This window comes from Pseudorca crassidens, chromosome 5 (genome assembly GCF_039906515.1).
Source record: "Pseudorca crassidens isolate mPseCra1 chromosome 5, mPseCra1.hap1, whole genome shotgun sequence".
Taxonomy (NCBI): domain Eukaryota; kingdom Metazoa; phylum Chordata; class Mammalia; order Artiodactyla; family Delphinidae; genus Pseudorca; species Pseudorca crassidens.
The window spans coordinates 84,175,296-84,202,783 of NC_090300.1; the positions used below are offsets into that span (position 1 = coordinate 84,175,296).

General features: G+C 38.5%; 1 protein-coding gene across 1 annotated transcript; it reads right to left on the reverse strand.

Moving 5' to 3' along the window:
- Positions 1-210: 210 nt before the first annotated feature.
- Positions 211-25,623, reverse strand: TIMMDC1 (translocase of inner mitochondrial membrane domain containing 1). Its single transcript, XM_067738807.1, has 7 exons — positions 25,172-25,623; positions 22,600-22,765; positions 19,104-19,192; positions 18,603-18,670; positions 7,623-7,701; positions 4,294-4,404; positions 211-2,023 (listed from the first exon to the last, which is right to left on the reverse strand). Exons 1-7 carry the CDS (start codon positions 25,363-25,365, stop codon positions 1,873-1,875), a joined length of 858 nt encoding a protein of 285 aa, XP_067594908.1. The 5' UTR covers positions 25,366-25,623; the 3' UTR covers positions 211-1,872.
- Between the last annotated feature and the right edge of the window lie 1,865 nt (positions 25,624-27,488).

Consider the following 27,488-nt stretch of genomic DNA (forward strand, 5'->3'; position numbering starts at 1 on the left):
TGGATCCCTCTGACATCAGCAGAGAATTGAAAAGAAAGAAGTGGCCAACTGCTGTTCCTACATCACTTAACTCATGACTCCTCTTTCTCTGAAATTGCCTTCCATGCTCATTGGACCAGGAGTGGACGTGATTTAACCTGGGGCAATCAGACATTCTCATTTGAAAATCTGGAGTTGCACAGCAAGTTGATCAAGTTTCTCAAACGGGGCTGGATTTAAAACGTTTAATTTTGGTAGCTGTAAAGGGGCTAGATTAGTCTATATAGTCTATGGAACAGAGGTACACTTTTAAATGGTTGCTCACAGAACAAAATTACAAGAATTTAAACAAACAAACAGCTACCAAAAAAAAAAAAACACACCAGGAATTGCCACATTAGTTAAGATTCATAATCCTTGGACATGATCAAAAGGAGACCTCTAGAAGTAACCACAAAACAGTACAAACCTAAGAGACAGCTTACTTGTACTTTAAATAAATTATAGTAAATTATTGCTTATTACATTTAATAAATGTGTTACTACTATTTTTTCAAGTAGTATTTTTTACTTTTATTATTCTGATATTTTTGTGATATGAATAAAATTATTTTAAAACCAACCATCTAATTTTATAAGTTGAAGGATTTAATCTCAATGTGGTTGTGAATAGAACAATAAACAGATTGACTAAGTACCAATTTGTCAGCAATTTATGAATGGGATAATTAAGAAAAACATGCTTTTGGGAGTGTGGCAATAATATGTAAATCATGGTGAAAATGTGCTGGTGCGTATCCTTTTAACCTCTAATACCTGTTGTTAGATAATGCCCTGTGTGCCACTGCATTGTGCTATGTTTTACACACATCGTTTCATTTAATACTCATTCTGAGGTAGATACTGTTTCATTTGACAGATGAGAAAACTTGAGACTTAAAGTAAAATGGCTTGGCTGCAGGTCACATGGCTGCAAAGCTCCAGGGCTGAGATTCCAAGCCAGTTGTTCTGCCTCCAGAGCCCACGGCTTTAGCCCCTACTCTAGGCTGCTTCACAAACCCTGCTCATGTGAACAACAGTATTTTCAGAGTAGGAACCAAGAGGTCTAACCCCAAAACAAAGCACTAGCAGTTTTTTCCTCTCAGTACACTCAATTCAGTCATTCTCACCTCTCACTGAGTAAAAGTTATAATCTGCAGGGCAGCCTCCTTCTCAGGCAGCAAGCTCCTGGAGTGTAGAGACAGTGTATCTATTCTGAGTAACTCTTGTATACTATAGCAGAGATACTTGTCAGCATTACTGAGATAGGAAACAAGGTCGGTTGTTTCTTTAATAATGCTTACCTACTTCCTTTTTGTTAAGTTTTATATTATTTCAAATGGCACAGGAACCATCTTTGATTTTTATTAAGACAGAACCAAACACGGCTACACATTTAGGTCCTTACTGTTTCTAAGACTCAAGGGTGCAAGGGTTTCACAGACCATTTGCCTTACCTGGTTCCTTCCTCTCCTTCCTAGTGATCCCTACAGTACTCTTTTAAAGGGCTACAAGAATAAATTTACAACCTGTACAATTCAACTTTAATATTTTGGGAAATCTTAATTTACTATTGTATAATCCAGGGAAAAGAAATCTATATTGATCCATCAATATAGATATAATGTCAAATATACAGATCAATCAATGTAGATAAAAGTATGTACTTAAATTTAAGGATGAGTAAAGTAAGAGTACAGTAGCCCAATTCTTGGTTAAAAAAAAAAGTAAGAGCAAGTCACTGCCACTACAGATGCCCATACTTACATCTGTCAGCAGCCCAACTAACTGGCATTCAATGGACATAGCAACACAGCTTTCAACTCTCCAACGAGTTTTAAGTCCAGAGTATGTTCAGTCTTTGTCTTGTTTATCTGCTGACGAAGGGTTTCTAGGAAGACTTAGCAGTGCTTCAATCTTCTTAGCATCGGCCTTGGATCGATTTTTCTGTAAATTACTTTCAATTTCTTCAGGGAGGAGCTCAGTAAAGTGTAGTCTGGCTTTCCTGTAATCAAAGAACAAGAAGGATATATCAAGTGCTGCTCTATTTCTTTGGTTTTTAGAGAGAATTTTTTTTAGAAAGATAGTGTTTGTCTTATACTCCCTTACAACTTGTGAGCAAACATTGCTCCTTGCACTTCAAATACAATGACTTTCTTCTCTCTCCTAACCTGTTCCACTTACAAGCCAGCTAGGAGTCTCACATTACCATCGTGGACATTGCCAGCAGTAGCTCTGATCCTTAAGATATTCCAGAGTTCTCGAAGGGGTGGCATGCAGTTGCTGAATGAAGCACCCTGAGCTAAGGTGTGAGCCTCAAACCAATCTGTCCTCTTGCCCTCAGGGCCCAGAGGGGATGTGAAACACCCTGCCACTCTGTTAAACTCTGTTGACAGACCTTGTGGGACATGCACAAAGGTTACAACATTGGTAATCTCAGTACGGAAAAGTCACATAGGGCAATACTACATACGTGTATTTACTAGGAGTTAAAAAATCGAATTTCCAAATAACAGATCAGTTCTTTCTCCAAGTCAAGTATTAGTGTCTTCCTGTCTTTAAGTGATTATCAGGGTCACCTATGACTTTCTTCTCAACTCTTCATAACCAGATTTGACCATACCTTCTTTCATAGCTCTATGGAAAATACAGCCAATGTTCTGTATTTTCTGCTCACTATGTCAATTTTCTAGATTCTCACTATGTTGATTTCTCTATACTGTAGTTATTTTCAAGCAAAGAAGCAGACATATAAAAGGTTCTTAACTATTTATTAACTGTCCTCAGAAATACCACATATATATATTATATATATATATATATATAAATATATAAATAACCTATACACTTCTGACACTATTTCCTTCTGCCAAAATATTCTTTCATTTCTATAATTCCAGTTGTTGTTTTTACCCATTCTTGAGGTTTTCCATCTCTAAATAACTGACCAACTTCTCTAGTTTTTTTTTTCTGGTTTCCTTTTTTTCTGATTGGAATACCATTATTATTTGTTCATATTTTTCCAAATGTTAATTCTTCTATAACTTCCTATATCAGATTCAAATAACCAGATATTTTCCTTACTTTTCCAACTCCTTTCTCAAAGATTCCTTTTTTAAAAAGAAGTCTCTTAGGACACCTAAAGGGCTAGAAATAAGCTAATGCTTTCATGCTTTTAGCTCTCCATAATATCAAATTATATATATGATGGCATTCAGAATTTTAAGTACTTTATCCTAGAACCTAGAGAGCAGCATATCTCACTCACCTTCTTACTATGGAAAGAAGACAGAACAAAACAAACATATGTTGAACACTGTGGTGTGATTCTTCCCTTAGAACAGCTGAGAAAACTGAGGGCTTGAAGTTAAGGAAAACATCTACTGTCACAGAATTAATTAATAGTCTAGCTGGGATTTAAGGTTTGTTTTCAAGGTTTCATTGGCTCTAAAATCAATGCTTTTTCTCCTATAGCACCTGTTCTTGGAAAACAGATCTACAGATATTAAGAATTTCCGTGTGTGTGTGTGTGTGTGTGTGTGTGTGTGTGTGTGTGTGTGTGGCACAAATGGAAGTTTCCAATAAAAACATGGGAAAAAGAAGACTGCTTATCTACCAAACCACCAAAGTAGCAGCAGCAGATGTCATCTTAGTGGCCAGGAAGCAGAACCATGAGAATCATTTGTACCAAAGTGCTAGATGGCAGCCTATTATGATGATCTTAAAAAGAATTAGCATGAAGTCTGCTATTGCTGGACCCCAAGGAGTGACTAGATAAACAGGTGACAGTCTGTATCCTTCTCAGTGGCATCTAGTCCGTGAACAGCCACTATATCTACCTAATGCCTATTGTGTCCACAGCAAGAAGTAAAATCTTTGAATGTGGAGGCCTAACATGCTCTGTATTGTTCATAGATGTATGTGTAAACAAGGATATCATCTTTTAAATAAAGCTCACTCATTGCTGTTTACTTCCTTTAGATAATTTCTATGCAGTCAAAAACACAGGAAAAGAAAAAATATGCAACCAAATGAGATTTACAACATTTTAACTTAAAAAAAAATGTATCTAAGGAAAGATTCTCAATTAGTGTCTTTCTGTTTTCCATTCTCCTTAATTAAAAAGATTAAAAGACCAGGTAAGATGCCAGGTGAAGGACTCAGTAAACAGAAACTCTGTGAATTGAGCGGCAATTTAGAGTACTTATTTCAGAGGGCACCACTGTCCACGGATAGGAAAGCCAGACACCCCCCTGGTCTTAACATGCTCCTTACCGCTCTACCAGTTTCAGCTCCTGGAGTGCTTTTCGATCCTTCTGTTTTCTCTCCTGAACTGTCTCACCACAGTACTTCTGAAGTGCCATCAACAGGCTTCCTATAGGAGTGCTGAGGGGGAGGCAGAGGGAATGCTTAGGAGAAAGAGCTGTTAACCACGCGAAACATGAGTGTCTCTGCTAAGGCGCGAGCAGCACCAAACGAGCCACTTGCTCACTGACAGGTACAGGAACATTTGATAATTAAAGTGTCCTTGTCAAATAAAAAAATATTAAGATAATTTCCTTCCTGGTCTGAACAATAGAAAAAACAATCATTGCAACTTCCTAAATTTAACTGGTATAAAAACAACAGGTCTATAAATTGGCTCTGATTTTTATCATGAGTGATAAATAAACCGGGAAAAAATACATTTATGACAAGTTCTAGTAAATAGCTTTATACTGAAGGTTTCTCAGAAATGAAATTAATACCAGGAATGGTGCCAGAGCCCCTTAAGGGACAAGAAATGTGAAGGGTATTGAGGGAAGGATGCTACTGGCTTTTGGGGCTGAAGCTGCCAAAACATCCTAAAATTCAAGAGTCTGGCACAACTGTCTCACCAGAATGCCAACAGTTACCCATTGAGAAACTGATTTAGATAATAATTATTACAGTAATGAAGAGGGTTTGGGTCATGTTTTCAAAGAGAAGGAGTTTTTGACTCTGACACAACTTAAATTCCTTCTGGTTACAACTTAAGTTGTAACCACATTCTAAAAATTATTTTTGCTAGGTGGAAATGTTCATTGATGATGAATGAATAAAGAAAATGTGGTACTGTATATACAATGGAATATTATGCAGTCCAAAAAGGAAGATCCTGTCACATGCTGCAACACGGATAAACCTTCAGGACATTATGCTAAGCGAAACAGGCCAGTTACAAAAGGAAAAATATTGTATGATTCCACTAATAAGAAGCACCTAGAGTAGTCAAAATCACAGAAACAGAAAGTAGAAAGGTGGTTGCCAGAGGCTCTGGGGTGGGAGAAAGGAGAATTAGTGTTTAGGTACAGAGTTTCAGTTTTGCAAGATGAAAAAGTTCTAGAGATCTGTTGCACAACAATGTGAATACAGGTAACACTACTGAACTGTACACTTTAAAGTGGTTAAGATGGTAATTTTTATGTTATGTGTTTTTTTTACCTCAACAAAAAAATATTTTTGCGGCTAATTTCAGCAATTTTTCCCTTCAAACCAAGCTGGTATATTAACAATACAACAAAAACATCAGCAATAGATTATAATATGTTGAATTTTAAACGTTTTTTAATTTAAAAAAAAAAAGAATCCATAAAGTTACAGTGTTTCCTCCCCAAAGTGGGGTAGAAAAAGGGAGGGTAAGGGAGAAATAACTCTTCTATTCAGATAAATGCCAACTAATAAAAACAGAAGAAATGACAGAACTAGCAAATCAACATTTTGCAACTTTTACAATAACTGATTACATTAGGGATCATCAATGGATCATTGAAACCACTAGAAGAAAGACATCTGGAGAACGGGCTATTTACACAGTCTCACCCCACAGATTCCTTATTAAGCACAATGGCAAAAAGATACCCTTGCAGTGGAGAAATTTAGTAGATACCAAATGTGGCAGGCAGAAGTCTAAAATAGCCCCCCAAAATTTCCTGCCCTAATTTCTCAACTATGAGTAAATGATGAACTATTATGCCCATGATTAAATTGTTACATGGCAAAATGGATTTTACAGATGTAATTAAGGTTACTGATCAGTTGAATTTGAGTTAATCAAAAAAGAGATTATCTGGGTGAACCCTCTGCAAGGAGAGAGTTTTTTCCAGTTGGTGGCAGAATGGAAGTCAGAGAGATTAAAAGTCTGAGAAGGATTCAACATGCTGGTTGCTGGTTTGAACATGGAGGGGGCACGTTAGAAGGAATGTGGATGTCTCTAGGAACAAGGTGGTGCCTGACAGCCAGCCAGCCAGGAAACGGGGACTTCAGGCCTACAGCCACAGGGTTCTGTCAACAACCTGAATTTTATAGAAACACATTCTTCCCACAGAGCCTCCAGGTAAGAACCTGCCTGGACAACACTTTGATTTTGGTCTTCTGAAATACTAAGCAGAGAACCCATCTGTGCCTACCCAGACTTCTGACCTACAGAAAAGTGATACTGGGTTGGCCAAAAAGTTCGTTTGCATTTTTCTGTAAGATGTTATGGAAAAACCTGAACAAACTTTTTGACCAACCCCATATAATAAATGTGTGGTGTTTAAAGCTTCTGAGTTTGTAGTGATTTGTTACACAGCAACAGAAAACTAATACACCAAGTTAACATCACTTACAATGGGTGACATAATATGTCTCTTGATGTGATACACTGAGAAGGACACAACCTCACCTATGTTGTATTCTTGGTGAAAACATTAAACCTAAATCTAATCATGAGGGGATAATCAAACAAAATTGAGAAATATTCTGGGCAAAAAAAGGCAGTGGAACTGTTTTAGCTTAAAGGAATCTAAAGAGACATAACAACGAAATGCAACAATTAGATCCTGGATTTTAAAAAATTATATATATATGACATTATTGTAATAACTGAGGAATTTTGAATATGGACCCTATCTTAAATAGTATTCAGTCAATCAATGCTAAATTATTTATTGTGGTAACTGTACTGTGATATCATTGGAGAATGTTCTTCATCCTGGGAAATACATGCTGATGTATTTAGGGCTGAAGAATTATGAGGTCTAAAATACTTTAAATGGTTTAACCAAAAGAAAAAAATAGAAAAGGAAATATACACATGTCCCACACATAAACAGAGAGGTAGAAAACAAATATGGAAAAATGTTAACAACTGGTGAATCTGAGTAAAGGGTTATATGGGTGTTCAATGTTCAATTCACTCATGTTTTCTACAGGTTTGAAATGTTTCAAAGTAAAAAGTTGGAGAAGAAAATTCTTAACGTTTATTAAACTATACAAACAAAATCTAACCCCAAATTTTTTATAGAATGTGCTTGTTAACTGTTTCTTATTCCTTTTTCCTGCTACTTATAAGTACCTTTGCTCAAACCTCAAATAGTTTCAGGTGTTAGAGATATTTAACAGTTTTTATCCGGTGAAAACTAGAAGTAAAATCAAAAACTGGGGTACAATCAGAATTGGACAGTCAAAGCTACTGCTAATACAAGACTAGAGACCTTTTATAGGCTCTAAGTATTAAATTTGCTCTTTAGAAATGATTGCAATTTTTAACAGAGAAGGCATTAAATTATATTAATTTAGAATCAAACCATGTTAACACTTACCCCAGCAAGGCTCCAATTATGCCACCAGCTACCAAGCCATGCAGGCCTAAGTTTATCCTAAAAAGACTTCCAGTGATAGCTATTTTAAAAGAAACAAACAAAGGGCAATATTAAATCACCTTTAAACACCAGAGTTCCATTTAAAAATGTTCCTCCATAAGAAGGACATAAATCTCCAAATAAGCTTTTTGAACCCAACATTAATATACCACCACAACCTAGATTTCCTGAATCTAAAATGCCAATACAGCCAGCTTCTCATCCACTCTGCAGGTTCAAATGAAGAAACGTTCCTTTTACAAACAGAATTGCTCAGTCGGTTCTATGGACCCAGCCTCTTCTCATTATGCTTCATTTTTGCCAACCTCGCCTTAAAAATCTGTTATTTCTTCACTTCCACGTCTTTCATTTGTTCCTTCTTTAAGGAAAGTTTTCCCCAAATAATTAACAAAACCTTCACTAGAGCCTGCAGTTCATGTCCTCCCCCAGCCTCACCTTTCTGTACTGCTACGCTACACCTCTCAAGCAGGCCTGCAAGTGGGCAGTTGGCCTACAACGCCACCTGGTGGCCGGGGCATAGGTCCTCTTTCCTTCCCACTAAGACTGTACACCCAAGATGTCCATTCATTTTCCTCTTTCACTACGTACGACACAACGAATGACACTTCAGGTGGTAACAATTTTAAAATTAACATTTGAGGTTTATAGTTCTTATTTAAGTACTTATTTAATTTAAATATTCATTGTTTTAACTTTTCTAATTTTTAAAAATTTTTCAAGTGATGATATGAAGTTGTTTGTAATATCCTATTATTATTATTTTATAGACTATGCATTTAGAGCATCCAGCATACCCAGTTATCCAATTCTTTAACTTTTTTTTTTAATATTTTGGCTGTGCTGCGCAGCATGTGGGATCATAGTTCCCTGACTAGGGATCAAAACCCACGCTCCATACATTGGAAGTGCAGAGTCTTAACTACTGGACCCCCAGGGAAGTCCCCGTCTTTTCTAAATTTTTAAATTAACAAGAACAAAAATCACCTTTAATTCCATTATCCAGAGACAGCAAAAAATTTGGTCTTTTTTTCTAGGCTTCTTTTCCAAACAAAATATTTTTTAAAAACCTATTAGAATAGCCAAACTCTGGAACACTGACAACATCAAATGCTGGTGAGGATGTGAAGCAATAGAAACTTGCATTCATTCCTGGTGGGAATGCAGAATGGTAATGTTACTTTGTAAGACTGGTAGTTTCTTATAAAACTAACGTACTCTTACTATACCATCCAGCAATGACACAAGAGTTGAAAACTTTTGTCTACAAATACCTGCACACAGGTGTTTATAGCAACTGTGTTCATAATCATCAAAACATGGAAGCAACCAAGATGTCCTCAACAGGTGATGGAAAAATAAACTGTCGTACATCCAGACAATAGAACATTATTCAGCGCTAAATAGAAATGAGCTATCAACCGCTAAATAGAAATGAGCTATCAACTCATGAAAAGACATGGAGGAATCTTAAATGCATATTATTAAATAAAAGAAGCCAAACCGAAAAAGCTACATATTGTATGATTCCAACTATACAACATTTTGGAAAAGACAAAACTATGGAGATAGTTAAAAAGATCAATGGTGGCCAGGGGTTGAGGGTGGAGCATGGGGATCAATAGGCAGAGCACGGATTTTTAGAGGGGAAAATACTTTTTATGATATCATAATGGTGGACATATGTCATTATACATTTCCCCAAACCCACAGAATGTAAAACACCAAGTGTGAACCCTAAGGTAAACAGGACTTTGGGTGATGATGTATCAATTTAGGTTCTTCAATTGTAACAAATGTACCACTCTGGTGTGGGATGTTAATAGCCAGAGAGACTATGTGTATGCAGCAGGGAGGAAGTATATGGCAAATCTTTTATCTTCTGCCCAATTTTGCTGTGAACCTAAACTGCTCTAAAAAACTGTTTATTAGAAAGGAGGTCAGGGGCTTCCCTCGTGGCGCAGTGGTTGAGAATCTGTCTGCCAATGCAGGGGACACAGGTTCGAGCTCTGGTCTGAGAAGATCCTACATGCCTCGGAGCAACTAAGCCTGTGCACCACAACTACTGAGCCTGCGTTCTAGAGCCCGTGAGCCACAACTACTGACCCCAGACACCAAGAGCCCATGCTCCGCAAAAGAGAAGACACAATGAGAAGCCCACGCACTGCAATGAAGAGTAGCCCCTGCTTGCCACAACCAGAGAAAGCCTGCGTGCAGCAACGAAGACTCAACGCAGCCAAAAATAAATAAATAAATTTATTAAAAAAGGGGGGTGGTGGAGGACGAGTGGTGGGGTTTAGAAGCTGCTAGAAGCCAAACATAAAAAATGGAGTCACACTCTTTGTTACACAGGACCATATTTCTGTGAAGTCTTTTTCAATCTGGATGTTTTTTATTTCTTTTTCTTGCCTGAATGCACTGGCTAAAGTCTCCAGTATAATGCTAAATACAAGTGTATTCATCTACTTGTCTTGTTCTCAATCTTAAGGAAATCATTCAGTCTTTCACCATTAAATATGTTAGCTGTTGTTCATAGATAATCTTTATCAAGTTAAAGAAAGTCCCTTTTAATTCTAGTTTGTTTAGAGTTTTTATCATGAATGTTGGACTTTTGTCAAATGCGTTTTCAAACTAACCTTGAATTCCTTAAATAAGTTCCACATGGTCATGGTGTATAATCTTTATTCGTTGCTGGATTTGGTTAATAATATTTTGTTAAGGATAAAATTGTGTATATACTCTTGAGGGATAGTGATCTGTAGTTTAGTTGTCTACTTCATCTGGCTTTGGTATTAGGATAATATTAATAGCCAGGGAAGCCATCTGGTCCTGGACTTTTCGTTGTGAAAAGATTTTAATTAAATATTTAGTTTATCAATTTGTTATAGGGCTATAGGGATTTTCTATTTCTTCTTGAGCAAATTTTGGTAATTTGTATCACCCCCACCCCCCACCCCGTGGTCAATCTTGCTAAAGGATTGTCTATTTTGTTGCTCTTTTCAAAGAACCAACTTCTGGTTTCATTGATTTTTCTCTTGATTTCATTGAATGTCATTCTAATTCTATTATTTCCTTCTGCCTGCTTACTTTAGGTTTATTTTGCTCTTCATTTTCTAGTTTTTAAAGGTGGAAGCTTACTCATATGAGATCTTTCTTATTTTAATTTGACTACACCTCATAATTTTTTTTTTTTCCCCACACTGCGGCATGCGAGATCTTAGTTCCCTGACGAGGGATCGAACCTGCACCCCCTGCATTGGAGGTGTGGAGTCTTAACCACTGGACCACCAAGGAAGTCCCTGCACCTCATAAATTTTAATATAATGTGCTTTAATTTTCACTCAGCTCAAAATATTTTAAATTTACCTTCTGATTACTCTTTGGTTTATGGTTTAATTATGAATGTGTTATTTAATTTCCAAATATTTGTGATTTTCCCCCAATTTCTTTTTAGTTTAATTCCATTGAGGACAGAGAACATACTTTGTGAGATTTCAATCCTTTTAAATTTATTGAGACTTGTTTTATAGCCTTGCATATGGTCTAGCTTAGAGAATGTCCCCTGTGCACTTGAAAAGAATGAAAATTCTGCTATTGCTGGGTGGAGTGTTCTAGAGATGTTACTGTGTCATGTAGATAGATAAGTGTTCACGTCTTCTATATCCTTGTTGATTTTCCCTCTAGTTGTTCTATCCATTATTAAAAGTGGAGTATTAAAGTCTCCAGCTACTGTAAAAGTCTTCAGCAACTGATTGAGTTGTCTATTTCTCCTCTCAATTCAAAGTGTTTGCTTCATGTATTTTGGAGCTCTGTTGTTAGATGCGTATGTTTCTAAATGTTGTATCTTCTTGGTGGATTGTCCCTTTTAACATTATAAAATGTCCTTCTTTGTCTTCTAGGACTTTTCTCTTAAAGTCTATTTTGCCTGATACTAGTATAGTCACTCAAGCTCTTTTTCTTACTGTTTGCACAGTATATCTTTGTCTTTTTATGTTCAACTAATTTGTTCCTTTAAACCTAAAATATGTCTCTTGCAGACAGCATATAGTTGGATCCTTTTTAAAATACAGTTGGACAATCTCTACTGATTGGAATGTTTAATCCATTCATGTTTTAATGTTTTTATTGATATGGTTAGATTTAGATCTGCCATTTTGCTATTTGTTTTCTATATTATCTAATTCCTTTTTGACCCTGTTACTATTTTTTAAAGTTACTATTTTATTATTTGCTTTAGGGATTATACTATGCATCTTATCACAGTCTACTTCAGATCAGTACTAATTCCAGTAAAATGTAGAAACATTGTTCTAATACAGCTCCACTCCTCTCCCTTCTTTGTGCTATTATTGTCATTTACGTTAGGCATATATGTTTAAAAACAATACAATGTTATTATTATTATTTTACACAACCATATGTATTTTAATGACGTTAAGGGTGGAAACAGTTAAGAAAAGAAAGTGGAAACAATAGATTCACAAACTCTTTCATATTAACCTATGTATTTACCATCTCTAGTAATTTTCATTTCTTCCTGTGGAGCCAAGTAACTATCTGGTGTCATTTCATTGCTCCAAAATAAGTCCATTCCTTCCCCCTCTTTTGTGCTATAATATATAGCTTTAAATGTTGTATGCCCAACACTTCAATTTTATTATTATGTAACTTTTTTAGATCAGTTAGAAGAAAATATTTATACTGCCTTCAAGAATTACTTATATAATTATCTTTATCAATGCTCTTCATGTAGAATCAAGTTACCATCTGATATCACTTCCTTTAAGCCTGAAGAACTTCCTTTAATGTTTTTGTAAGGTGGGTCTGCTAGCAATGAATTCTCTCTCTGTTCATCTGCCAACATCTTTTGCCTTCAATTTTGTAGGATGGTTTGCTAGATATAGAATTACTAATTGATAGTTTATTCCTTTCAGCACTTAGTAATTCTACTGCCTTCTGGCTTCCACTGTTCTGATGAGAAGTCAGCTGTTAATTTTATTGGGTATTCCAGTATGAGTTGTTTTTATCTTGTTGCTTTCATGATTTTTCTCTATCTTTCAACAGTGTAACTATTATGTGTCAATCTGTTCATGTTTATTCTTCTTGGAGTTTGTTGAGATTCTTGGATGTACAGATTAAGGTTTTTCATCAAATTTGGGAAGTCTGTGGCCATAATTTCCTAAAATACTTTTTCTTCCCTTTTCTTTCTTTCCTCTCCATTATGCATGTGTTAGTATTCTTGATTGTGTCCCCTAGATCTCTGAGGCTCTGTTCATTTGTCTTTAATTTTAAAAATTCTGTCCTTGATAAAAGATAATCTATATTGATCTATCTTCAAGATCACTGATTCTCTTATGCTCTCTCAAATCGGCTGTTGAGCGCCTCCTCTCCAGTGAATTTTTAATTTCCATTATTGTATTTATCAACTCTGGAATATTCGTTTGATTCTTTTTTGAATAATTTCTACCTTTATTGATATTTTCTATATGGTGAGTAAATGTCATCACACTTTTATTTCTTTTAAAATGGCTTGAAGTCTTTTGTTTGCTATGTCCAATAGATGGCCTCTGTCAGAGACATACCCAGTGACTGCTTTTTTTAAGTCTCCTGTTTTTGTATATCGTGTGACATTTTTGCTGTTTTTAAAAATCAGGCATTTTAGGTAATAAATTATAGCAACACTGGAGTTGGAACATCTCCCTACCAGGGGCATGGCTGTGGTTCTTTGCTTATTTAGTGATTTGCCTGTACCAATTCTATGGAGTCTTTGTTTTTTGCTGTTGTTGTTTTTGTAGAGTGCAGCCACAGAAGTCTCTGCTCAGTTTTTATATTTATGCCTGGCTTCCTAAGAATCATACCAGCTTGGTAGTCAGTCAATGATTTGTCAGAGGTTGTGATTACACATCTTAAGCCAGTAAGGCTGCTACCTTTTTTTTTTTTTTTTTTTTTTTGCAGTACTCGGGCCTCTCACTGCTGTGGCCTCTCCTGTTGCAGAGCACAGGCTCCGGACGCACAGGCTCAGCGGCCATGGCTCATGGGCCCAGCCGCTCCGCGGCATGTGGGATCTTCCCAGACCGGGGCACGAACCCGTGTCCCCTGCATCAGCAGGCGGACTCTCAACCACTGCGCCACCAGGGAAGCCTGGCTGCTACCTTTTGTCAGTGGATCTGTCTGTGGCTTGAAGAATGCACTCAAGGTTTAGGCAGTTTATAAATCCTTTCTGGCTTTTACTTTCTATGTTCATGAGGCCTCACAATTAACCAAAGGTAAGTAGCTTGCTAGGGCCCTTACCAGTCTCTCCTGAGTGTGCTTACACATACAGGTAACTTTCTGGAGTTCTGGGGATTAGTAAGATCTTACTGAAGTCCGCTTTGGCTTTCTTGTTCCCTGAACATCCCTGGTAAGATTCTGCCTCATCTGCCAATCTATTGCTTGCCCCAAACAACATCAAAGCCTCAGGTTAGCTGTGTGATACTGTCCTTCCCTAACTGTTTGCTATTGTTTTCAGCAACACCCTTAGGCATGGAATTTGCTGTGCTCTGCTCCATATCAAGTCAGTCACCTCAAACAGCAGAAGTATTGTTCCTCCCAGCCTGCCCTGCCCTTGTGGAACTTCAACACCATGCAGCTGGGTGTTAGGAGGTGGAAGAAGCCCCAAGCTGAAACACTACAAACTACTCCCACTGTTCTCACTGAGATTCAGTAGAAATTCTTGAATAAATGCTTCTCAATTTGTTGTGTGCCTCTGGTCAATTCTCAGAATCTTTAAATGGTTGCTTTTGATAATTTTGTCCAGCTTTATTATTACTTTTGAGGGAGAGGATTTGCCAAGCTCCTTACTAAGGCATTCTAGATGCTGAATATACTTTTATGAATGTCCAGACCAATGCCAAATAATAGTGGTGAGGGAAGACATCCTTACCTGAGTCTGACTTCAGGATAAATTAGTGTTATACCATTGATTTTAATGTTGGTTGCTGGTTTGAGATAAAAATATATATTGTATCAGATATATTTTTCTATTTTTATTTTACTAATATTTACATTCAATCAAGAAACCTTTATTCTACCCTGCTATATGTTAAACAATTGTGAAATAAAAGGCTAACACTTTCTCTGAATTCAAGTAAGTCGTCTAGTAGGGAAGCAAAACAAGTAAACAGCTACAACACAGTGTTATAAATGCTTTGATAAAACTGTTTACAGTGAACTATGAGAACACAGGGGAAAGGTACCTAAGGATAGGAAAATGTGAGCTAGGAGAACCCTCTAGGGAAGCTGAAGCTGACAGATGAAGTGAAACTTGAAAGACAGGTTAAGTATAGAGCTGAATGAAATTAGTTGTGGGAGTTGGAAGGTGGATTCAAGCAAGCATTCTTGTAAAGCAAGAATATGCTGGGTTTGAGAAATCCAAGTAGATTATAAGTTTTGGGCAAGAGTGGTGCATGGAGGTCAGGTCAAGAATCGACATTAGAGTGATGGGAAACTATGGAAGAATCTGAAGCAGAGAAGTATTAAAATCTTATTCATATTTCAAAAAAGTCAGATAACAGTAGAGGTGAAGCAAACCAAGATTAGAAACAGGGAAGACCTGTAGTAGCAGTGGGAACAAAGAGGAGGTGAGAGAGTCCATATATATTTAAGGAATAAGACTGATGGAACTAGGGCTTCCCTGGTGGCACAGTGGTTAAGAATCAGCCTGCCAATGCAGGGGACACAGGTTCAATCCCTGGTCCGGGAAGATCTCACATGCCACGGAGCAACTAAGCCCGTGTGCCACAACTACTGAGCCTGTGCTCTAGAGCCCGCGAGCCACAACTATTGAGCCCGCGTGCCACAACTACTGACGCCCACACACCTAGAACCCATGCTCCTCAACAAGAGAAGCCACCGCAATGAAGCCTGCTCACTGCAACTAGAGAAAGCCCGTGCACAGCAACGAAGACCCAACGCAGCCAAAATTAAATAAATAAATTTTTTATAAAAAAAAGATTGATAGAACTAGAAGTCTGGAAAGGGGAAATAAAGGGCAGAACCACATCATTAACTGATTTCCAATTTTGGAATTTAACAGATGACAGAGAACATATAACAGGAGTAAATCTGCAAGTAGGGGAAGAAAGACAAGAGTTTGGTTTGGATACAGGCACTTGAGCCTACAGAATATCCATGTAAAAATGTTCACAAGTTAAAACCAGGCAAGCTCTAGCTGCTACAATGCTATTAATGTCTATTTCTAGTTTTATATTTTTAAATGTTTTCATTAAAACATTAAGCTCAAATTATGTATATGTGCGTTTGCCTGTGTGTGTATACACAGAGAAAGACAGAGTGCACCCAAAATAAAAGAGAGCATAAGTGATAAAGCAAATGGGCTAAAATGTTAATAATAACTGGGAATTCCCTGGCGGTCCAGTGGTTAGGACTCTGTGCTTTCACTACCGAGGGTCCAGGTTCATTCCCTGATCGGGGAACTAAGATCCTGCAAGCTATGCAGCTGGGTGGGGGTGGAGTAAAAAAAAAAAAGTTAACAATAACAAATATCAGTACTAAAGGGTATTGCTCATGGTGTTCCTTGTATTTTATTTTTGCAACTTTCCATAAGCTTGAAGTTATTTCCAAATAAAAAGTAAAAAACTGTTATGTGCAGTATGTGTATGTTTTTGTATGTGAGAGAATGTACATGAATTAGTGAGTGTTTGCATGTATACGCAGTTAACTTCATTTACATTTCTGGAAATGTACTGGATTTGTACTGGAAATGTAATGAAAATGTTCAATACTTTTTTTTTCTTTTTAAACATTCATTTTAAAGAGGGCATTATCTACCAGAGGCAGAGAGCTTTAAAATAAAATCCAATCTCTTACCATGAAAAATCTGGCTCCTTTCTACTTCACCTTACCAATCTCATCTCAAGCCATTCTTTCCCTTATTCACTATGTTCCAGTCATATTATCCTGCATTTGAGAAACCTTAGAGCCCTCACCCTTGACGTTCTCCCTGCCTAGGCTACTTCGTTGCAAGCCTTGCTCCTTTCCATGCTTCAGGTATCAGCTTAAATGTCACCTCCTTAGAAAGGTCTTCTCCAGTATGGTACTGGCACAAAAACAGAAATATAGATCAATGGAACAGGACAGAAAGCCCAGAGATAAACTCACACACATATGGTCACCTTATCTTTGATAAAGGAGGTAAGAATATACAATGGAGAAAAGACAGCCTCTTCAATAAGCGGTGCTGGGAAAACTGGACACCTACTTGTAAAAAATGAAATTAGAACACTCCCTAACACCATACACAAAAATAAACTCAAAATGGGTTAAAGACCTACATGTAAGGCCAGACACTATTAAATTCTTTGGGGAAAACATAGGCAGAACACTCCATGACATAAATCACAGCAAGATCCTTTTTGACCCACCTCCTAGAGAAATGGAAATAAAAACAAAAATAAACAAATAGGACCTAATGAAACTTCAAAGTTTTTGCACAGCAAAGGAAACCAAAAACAAGACGAAAAGACAACCCTCAGAATGGGAGAAAATATTTGCAAATGAATCAACGGACTAAGGATTAATCTCCAAAATATATAAACAGCTCATACAGCTCAATATCAAAAAAACAAACAACCCAATCCAAAAATGGGCAGAGACCTAAATAGACATCTCTCCAAAGAAGATATACAGACTGCCAACAAACACATGAAAGAATGCTCAACATCACTAATCATTAGAGAAATGCAAATCAAAACTATAATGAGGTATCACCTCACACTGGTCAGAATGGCCATCATCAAAAAATCTACAAACAATAAATGCTGGAGAGGGTGTGGAGAAAAGGGAACCCTCTTGCACTGTTGGTGGGAATGTAAATTGATACAGCCACTATGGAGAACAGTATGAAGGTTCCTTAAAAAACTAAAAATAGAACTACCATACGACCCAGCAATCCCACTACTGGGCATATACCCTGAGAAAACCATAATTCAAAAAGAGTCATGTACCACAATGTTCGCTGCAGCTCTATTTACAATAGCCAGGACATGGAAGCAACCTAAGTGTCCATCAACAGATGAATGGATAAAGAAGATGTGGCAAATATATATTACTCAGCCATAAAAAGAAACGAAATTGAGTTATTTTTTGTGAGGTGGATGGACCTAGAAACTGTCATACAGAGTGAAGTAAGTCAGAAAGAGAAAAACAAATACCATATGCTAACACATATATATGGAATCTAAAAAAAAAGGTTCTGAAGAACCTAGGGGCAGGACAGGAATAAAGACACAGACATAGAGAATGGACTTGAGGACACGGGGAGGGGGAAGGGTAAGCTGGGACGAAGTGAGAGAGTGGCATGGACATATATACACTACCAAATGTAAAACAGATAGCTAGTGGGAAGCAGCCACATAGCACAGGGAGATCAGCTCGGTACTTTGCGTCCACCTAGAGGGATGGGATAGGGAGGGAGGGAGGGAGAGGCAAGAGGGAGGAGATATGGGGATGTACGTATATGTATAGCTGATTTACTTTGTTATACAGCAGAAACTAACACACCATTGTAAAGCAATTATACTCCAATAAAGATGTTTTAAAAAAAAAAAAAAAAGGTCTTCTCGATCACCCTGTCCACATTAGATCCCACTGCCCCACCTATTTGTTACTTTCTATCATAGCAACGTGTTTTTTTCCCATCCACATTAGATGATAAAACTCAATGAAGGCAAAGACCTTATCTGTTTTGTTCAACAAGTACACCAAGGACCAAGCACAACGTTTTCCATACATTTTGCATGAATGTTGAATGAGGTGTGATGAGAAGCCAACCAAAGAATTCAGTAGCCATGACTTGTAAGTCCTTACATATTTCCTAAACCATATTTGAGATTGAAAAATATAAACAAAACAAAAATGTCTTACCTCCTGCAATGACAAAATGGCTTAGGGCATTTTTATTTCGGTACACATTTAGACCAGTGTTCACTGTACTGAGAAGAAGGGAGGAGGAGGAAAACATCATTTAAAGCATATCTCATTTACCTTCTTGACTGTAACTTTCACTAAAGTGATATGTATTAGTTTAGAAGAGCCTACTATGTCAATCCCTGGTGCTAGTCTAGGCTCCTTCAGTGTGTTTCAGATTGCTAATATGCCAATAAGCAACAGAACGTAAAGAAGAGTTCTGCAGAGTTCCTCTGACTTAGCAAACCTCTATCTATTATGATATTAGTTGGCAGACCTTCATCCATGCATACAAAAGTACAACTGAACCAATCTTTTAGGTAAATAGATAAAAGTTCTTAAGAAAAAGGTATCATGAATCACTTTTATATGGGCGTTCAAACTTTGTAATTCCACTGCTCAAAAAATGTGCTCCTAAAAGAATACCCAAGACCATTCATCACAATTCAGAGAACTTACTTGAATATAGTCACAAACATGGCCGTTCTCCAACTCCAGCGCCAGCCGTACCGGATGAAGCCTCGTGTGGCAGCACGATGTGCAGATTGCTAAAGTTAATAAAAAGGCTGTGAGGTTCTGAGACACCCTGACACTTTCCCTATTTTAAAAATGTGGTGGAGGAATGTCAGCTAGGCATTAAGTAGGGACACCTGAACACATAGAAACAACAGGAAAATGTCTAGAAATATCATTCTTTAAGTACTGAAACTTAAGTGAAAATGCCATGTGCATCGTATTCTATCAGGAGGTGTAAAAGGAACTAAGAGATGAAGTGTCACACAAGTAATCCATCAATTAAGTAGCAACTAAGAATCTATATGACAAACACCATGACAGACATAAAATCAGTATTAGACATACTTTCTTTCAAGAAATTGTGGGGAAAAGAAAAACACAAAATAAAGAAGAAGCACAGAGTATACTGTAAAGGGTAAGGATTAAAGTTATACAGATGTGCAGGAAAGGAGGAAAGGAAGAAAAAAAAACAATCTTTACTGACCACCTTCTATGTAAACATTGTTAACATATTACCTCACTTAATCTTTACAACATTTTCTTCAAGCAGGTGTTTTAGTTTTAACTAAAACATAGAGAGGAAGTTTTTCTCAGCCAATAAGGAATAAAGTCAGAACTGGAAGTTAGGTTGCCTGTTTCCACAACTCATTTTCACTAGACCACAATGAAGCAAGTCTGGCATAATACTGTGAGGGTAAAGCCAAGATTTTTAAAGAATGTGACAGAAACCCTAAGTGTAGTCTTAACTACTATATGATATTGGGCAAGTCAAAACCTCTCTGAAAGGTATCAATGCGAACTCATGGCTTTTAAAAAATGGGTAGATAAATATAGAAACAGATATAGAAATGTGCATGAATGTGCACATAAGTCACACACACATACACATTTCCTAACTCTATCTGCCTAGAGCCTAGAAGCCATGATACCTCAGTAGCAGTGAGCATACCTAGCACTAGAACTTGGCTTTTAAATACCATTTTAAAAGAAACTACAGGTCTTTGGTGAAATGGGCTTATGCCAGGGCTGGTGCTTAAAAAGTAAAAGATGTACCAGAAACACCTTGCTGTGCCTTTTAGAAAGCAAAGGCGTGCTCAAGGAGTAATGGGGGTCTTCCCTTGTGGCGCAGTGGTTAAGAATCTGCCTGCCAATGCAGGAGAGACACAGGTTCGAGCCCTGGTCCACAAAGATCTCACATGCTGCGGAGCGACTAAGCCCATGTGCCAAAACTATGGAGCCTGTGCTCTAGAGCCTGCAAGCCACAACAACTGAGCCTGTGTAACACAACTACTGAAGCCTGTGTGCCCTAGAGCCCGTGCTCTGCAACAAGAGAAGCCACTGCAATGAGAAGCCTGCGCACCGCAATGAAGAGTAGGCTCTGCTCACCGCAACTAGAGAAAGCCCCCATGCAGCAACGAAGACCCAACGCAGCCAAAAAAAAAAAGAGTAACGGGGACATATCAAAAGGACACAGGAGCTAGATTTAAGGGGCTCCAATTGTCCAAATCCAGGCCAATTTGAGTATCAAAATAAATGATGATAATAATGGATTATAAAACTACAGAATAAAATAAGAATCCATGAGTCCACATTGAATAAATAAATTATAAATAGATAAATGGACAAATAAATAGAGGGAAAGTGAAAGCTCTTCCTTACAGTAGAATACTAACCAATAAATATAAATGGAATGATGGAATTAGAAAATGGCCATTTGGCAACCACCACAGTAATAACTGCTTTAGGCAAGAATTAGCATTGAATACTAAAACTAGAGGGTAGAAATTTGATGAAAAATAGGATATTGGCATAGTCTCAAAGTAGCTAAAAAGTATTCATAAGACACTTATTAATTACAAAGAGAAAAAAATAGTAATTTTACAGTGGATAAACCTGGCAGGGACCATCTTAACTAAGTGACTAAAGTAAGCATCACCAGTTGAAGGACAAATAGATATCTTGTGCTCCTTATCCTTACCTACTGAGGAATACAACATCAGTTCTAGGGTATTCCTGTGAGAACACATAAGTGAAATCTAATCACAAGAAAACATCAAACATCCAAGTTGACGGACATTCTATAAAATAAATGGACCATAGTCTTAAAAAATATCAAAGTCATGAAAGTCAAAGAACAACAGAAAAATTGTTCCAGATTAAAGGAGACTGACTAGAGAGGCATGACCGGCAAATGCAACACCTGATCCAGTATTAGATCCCGGACCAGAATAAAATTTTTTTAATGAATTGTTTACTTTTTTTTTTTTTTTTTTTTTTTTGCGGTACATGGGCCTCTCACTGTTGTGCCCTCTCCCGTTGCGGAGCACAGGCTCCAGACGCGCAGGCTCAGCGGCCATGGCTCACGGGCCCATCCGCTCCGCGGCATGTGGGATCCTCCCGGACCGGGGCATGAACCCGTGTCCCCTGCGTCGGCAGGTGGACTCTCAACCACTGCGCCACCAGGGAAGCCCCTAAATTGTTTACTTTTAAAATAAATTATATTAGTGGGACAACTAGCAAAATTTACATAAAGTCCATAGGTAAGATAACAGTACTCTGTAAGTGTTAATGTCTTGCTCTGCATAATAATATTGTGGTTATGTAAGAAAATGTCTTTGTTTTTAGGAAATGCATGCTGAAGCACTCATGTGTCTATAACTTACTCCCAAGCAGTTCACAAAAAAAATAATAGTATGCCTTATACAGAGAGAGAATAAGAAAGCAAATGTCGTAAAATTTTAACATTTGGAGAATCTGATTGAAAGGTATACAGGAATTCTTTGTATAGTCAGCCCTCTGTATCCTCAGATTTGGAACCTGAGGATGTGGAATCATGGATATGTGGGGTCTATGGTACTGTGCCTTTTTATACAAAAGACTTGAGCATTTTCGGGTTTTGGTATCCGCAGGAGTCCTTGGATCCCAATCCCCCTTGGATACTGTGGGACACTGGTACTACTTTTGCAACTTTTAAGTCTGACACAATTTCAAAAAAAAGCTTCAAAAAACTAAAATTTCTGAGCTGTAACTTTCTCACTAATACAGTAGAATTGATGTACAGAGCTAAGATATAACAAATGAGTTAGCACTCTACAAGCTATAAAGCTCTAAGTGTTAATTATTGTTTTAGTGTGAGCTAGTGTACTGCAGGAGGCATTTTGAATAGGATAAATATGCTACAGCTGAGCCATGACGATTTAGCACGGGTGTAGTAATATATTTCAGAAAGTAGAGCCATAAGTGGTGATCAATTCTAAAGATAAGAAAAGTGGTCTGACGAGGCTCGTGTATGCACTTTAGCATTAGTACTTGCATTGCTGTCAAGTACAGACTTTGTTTCCTAAACCTTCCCAACCCTACCACCTAACTAGATGACTACGTGTAAAAGGAACAGCTAAATTGGCATGCCCCCAAATACTATTAGAACACCAGTACATACCACTGCATCAAGCTGGTTGTGGTAAATTTCTGCTTGGCTCTGCTCAATATAGTGCTGTTTAGCATGAATAAAAGCTGGTATCCCCCCATATGCCCAGCCAATGACGCCTGCTGAAATTGCCGCCTTGTAAATATCCTGAAGTTCTTTTGACGTTCTCTGCTGTTCACTAAACATCAAAAAGACAGTGTTGTTTGGGATTAGTTTATGCATACTGCTCTCCAAAAGACAGTATGATCAGAATTATCTCAAATGCTAAAAGGGCTACACTTTTCATGATGGGCAGAACCAGTTAAATCTTCTGATGAATTAAATGATTATATTACAAGTAGCTCAAATCTCAGCCAAAACGAATCTATGCTTTCAGAAATTAAGCTAGTGGTTATTCTTGGGAAGGCAGTGACAAGGAAGGGGCACCAGGGGGAGATTCTGGGATGCTGTTAACAGTCTTGGGGCTGCATACACAGCTATGTTTGCTTTGTGAAAAGTCACTGAGTGGTATACTTATGTACATTTTTCTAGGTGCATACTATACTCCAATAAAAAGGTTGTTTTTTAAGGTTATTTTATTTGATGACTATTACAGCTCTACCATATCCCTGTAAACAGAAAGAATTTGTGAACTGGATGTACAGATCAATATTTCCCTTTCTGAATTTTTAGATAACTTTTGGAAATTACACGAGCTTATGAGATTTTAGGACAACATATGCCAGAATGAATTCCTAGATGTAAAAAAAAAAAATCAAAACTTTATCTTTCTGAATATTTAATTTTTATGTCATGCTCAGATGGGCCTGTATTATTAAAGACCATTGACTAAGAAAGCTCACCATGCAGTGGGCAACACAGACAAACCTAAAATAACAGGGAAAAACTACCATTTAATCCAATCTATTACTCTCAAAAGCATAAGAAACCAGAACCCATACTGGAGCTTCCAAGACGTCCTCTGGAAATTGCTCTAAGAAATAGCTAAGTTTGTAAGTGTTCAGTTACTATAAATAATGGCCCTCCTACATAAGTAAACTACTAAATGTTAATTTTTTACGTTACTAACTTGCTTTCTTCAGAGGCTGTACAAGTGTTTAATTCTAATTGCCAATAACAACCACTACATTTCTGAAATCAGAATCAGTAAGTTTTTATAGTTCCTGCATATACAAGAGAGAAACCTAAATAAAATCTCTTAGGAAACTAATTCCTATATCAAGAGGAAAAACCGCTATAAGCTGAACTTTCTATTTTATCTTTTATAATGAATAAAGACCAAAAACAACATCTACATAAAAACTGGCAGAATTCAGAAAAGAGTAAATGTAAAAGAGCTTAAGATTTAACAAGCCAGGAAATGCAATATGCTTTCCTCTTTCTCATCCTCTGAAAAATTCCATGACATAGGTGACATTTTTCTTCATTTTATAGATAGAGGCTCTAAGAAGTTACATGATTGGCCCTAAGAGCTAATGAACGGTGAACAAACAAGGCATAGTGGTGGAAAGGACCTGGACTATAAGTAACAGCAATGGGGTTGTGGTTCTGGGTCTGTCATCCACTGCTAAATGACCTGCAGCCAGAACACAATCACTCTGAACCCAGGTTTCCTCACCCATGACATGGAAGGGAGAATGAAAGTCACACTAAATTATCTTCCAAATTTCTTTCAGCTCATCATTCTGTTGTTTATAAAGCTGATCAAAATAACACTTTTCTGTTGTGTACTACACAGGATCGTTCACAGATATCTCAAATTTTGGAACGACCAATGAGAAGGGCGGCCTCGGTATCTTTAAAATGAGATGATGAAACTAAATAAAGTAATTAAATACAATTCCACCAGCTCCCCTGCCCTATCTCAGCAACATACTAAAACTTAAATGTTAATTTATCCACTTGATAACACAGTGTAGTATATGGTAAAGTACTTCATAAGAGGGCTAACTTTTCACCAGTAAGTGATGAATTTTAAAACATGATGAAATTAACTAATTATCCTGAGGTTTCCATTAAAGTTAGTTTAAAGGCTTATTTTATTCTTTATTGTGAAACATCCTTATTTGTGAATCCAGCTAATATCTTTTCTTTTATAAACTGATGAGACAACAGTTGCTACTATTTTTTTATATATTCCTTATTTGGCAGAATAAAAACTTTACAACTCTCTGTTATCTCTCCAACCTCCACTTTTATGGCGAGGAGAAGGGCTGCTGTTCATGAAAATTTGGGATCAAGTGAAACGTGAAAAAGAATACTGGAGTGGAGTCCTGCAGATCACTAAGTAGCTTGCTTCAATTCCTCTCATCTGTAAAATCGGGGGATTACACTAAGACTACAGTCCCTAAAACCCCTAAAAGCTCTGACTTTCAGTTAATCTCACCCTTACCATCTGAAAACCGGCCTGTCAACCAATAGAACTACCAAACGGCAATGGTAGGATACAAATTTGGAATACAAATATTAAAACCCCAAATCCCACAAAGATAAATCCCACCACTCTGGGGTCCTTCGCCCTAGATGACACAGGCAGCAGGTCACCTCCTTCGAACCCCTCCCCACAGACAGTAGGTACTTTTACTCTTTGACAAACAGCTCTCGGAGGCGGTCCCATCCGGATTCCGGGTTTTGGGGTTCTGGGACGTAGGAAGGCAGCTTCTGGTCTTTCACAAGAGCCTTGGGATCGGCGGCCACAGCTTCGGCAGCAAAGACCCGAGGGAAAGGACTCAGCGCCCTGCAGAGCAAGCTCCGTGGCGCCGGCGGCGGCACCTCCATGGCCCTCTACGAACCTGCCGACAGACACTCGCTTGGGCGCTCAGGACGCCAAGGCCTCCCGGAGGCGCCGTGGGAGAAGAGCGAGGATAACTGCAAGAAGGAGTGGACGAGTACCCGTACACTACGCCCGAGCTAATTCGCGGCCGTATCCGCTGCCACACCGCCTGACAGACTTGCCCTCAGTGCCAGGCCTCACTTTGGAGGCCCTTGGACACACGAGACAGGAAGTCCCGCCCCAACGAGGGCAAAGGCCAAAAGAGGAGCAAAGGCGGAGCCAGATCCGAACACACTTCCGGTTGGAGGCGGGAAGGACCTCTGCGGTGCGGCGTCGCCCCGCCGGAAGTGAGGTGGCGGAGAGTAGACACGCTCAACGCTCTCTGGACCCCACTCTGGCGTCATGTGCCTGGTCTTCCGGCGCCCGGAAAACGGGAGAGTTGGGCAGTTTGCAGGCGGCGAGACGTGTTCTCAAGCTGAAGTAGGTTAGCGTATTTAAAACGGCAGAAACCCCATGTAGGTGAAGAAAGTGCAGTGTTCACTACAAGTGGAGTACGGAAAGGGGAAGGCAATTTGCGCAAATACAAGCCCAACTTACCCTGTCACGGACTACCGGGCTGGGTGGGGTCCATTCTTGTTTTCGGAAAGGACCGAGGCGTTGAAGAGGGGTCTTGGTGCCAGTTTCCCCGAGATTTCCAGAACACTTTTTAAAGAAATCGGCCCTGGGCTTCACAAGATGGGTTTTACTCCCCTTAGTTCGTATGCCTACTGTTTCTCGAAAGGCAGGACAATTTCTGGAATTTCTACCAGGCGTTTGCTTGATAGTCCAGCAATAATTTCCCGTCACTACAGTCTCCACTAATATGTGCTTCAAAGTATAGTTTTTATTAAAATGCACGCATTTAAAATATTCTCAAACTGGTTTGTGTAATTTCACTTAATCTTTGCTAGCAACCAAATACAGTCACATGTTCTCTTTGCCAATCCCTACCCATCCTTGATTCCTTTCTAGGTGTAATTACAAATCGTTACACTCTTCAGTAGGATACAGTAAATAGAGTTCAGGAATTTGATAGCTGGAATTCTATAGATAAGGCCCAGGAAGTTAACTGATAAGAGTGACTAGCTGAGTCAGTCACGGCGCCAGGAAGATCTCTGGTGTCTGGGAGCCAGGATTAGATTCAGTTCCCAACATAACGTTTACTACGTTGCATCACGATTTCCTATTTGCTATGTGTCTCAGTAGACTAACTTTGAGGTCAGAGACCGTTTATATTCATCTCTCTATCCCCAGTACCTATCATGGCTGGCACATAGGTTGTCCAATAAAGAATTCAGATCCTCTGACTCTTGGCTCTGGCCACAGGTTGCTGCCTATCCCATACAGGTGGAGGTGGGCACCGGGATAAAGTCCCAAGGCCTGAAAGCCCAAGGAAATGGCTGTCCAGTCTGTCTAGTGTACATGTGGAAAATCTAAATGCTTAAGATGACCCCAGAATCATTCTGCGATGAGAACTTTGAATTGGAGGGTGGGAGTGTTGGGCAGTTATTACTGAAATCATTTATATACAACTCAGATGTCCCCCCACTACCTTACAGATACAGATGAGGTTATGTAAACAGGCAAATTTTGCTAACTCCATAGCTGGTTTCTCATTTGGGTAACTAAGCTTCATTTGTAAGGTTCCCTTTGCCATCTGGTCGCTCAAGAAGTCCACGGACCCTAGGCCCCACTCACACTTTTGCTGCTATTCCATCTCAGCTCCTCAGACAACTACTCTGTCACCCTCCCACTCTCCCGCTGCTCCAAGCCCCTGGGGCTTACCTTCCTCTACCACTATGAAAGTACTCTCCCTGCTCTGTGGTCTGCCTTTTTGAAGGGTCTCAGAGCAACACTAAGCCAAAAGGTGTCACGTGGCTCACTCACACCACTCTTTCACATTTAGCTGACTCCTCCCCAGGATGTGCATTTGCCACCACAGTAGAGGCATCAAGGGAAAATTTCAGTGTGGTCAGCACAGTGTGCCTGGAACCACCACTATTCTACCCTCAGACCTTTTGCTGATTTCTGCTAATAGAACCCAGTAGCTTCTCCCCCCATCATGAATTTTCTCCCAGGCGGCAGAAGG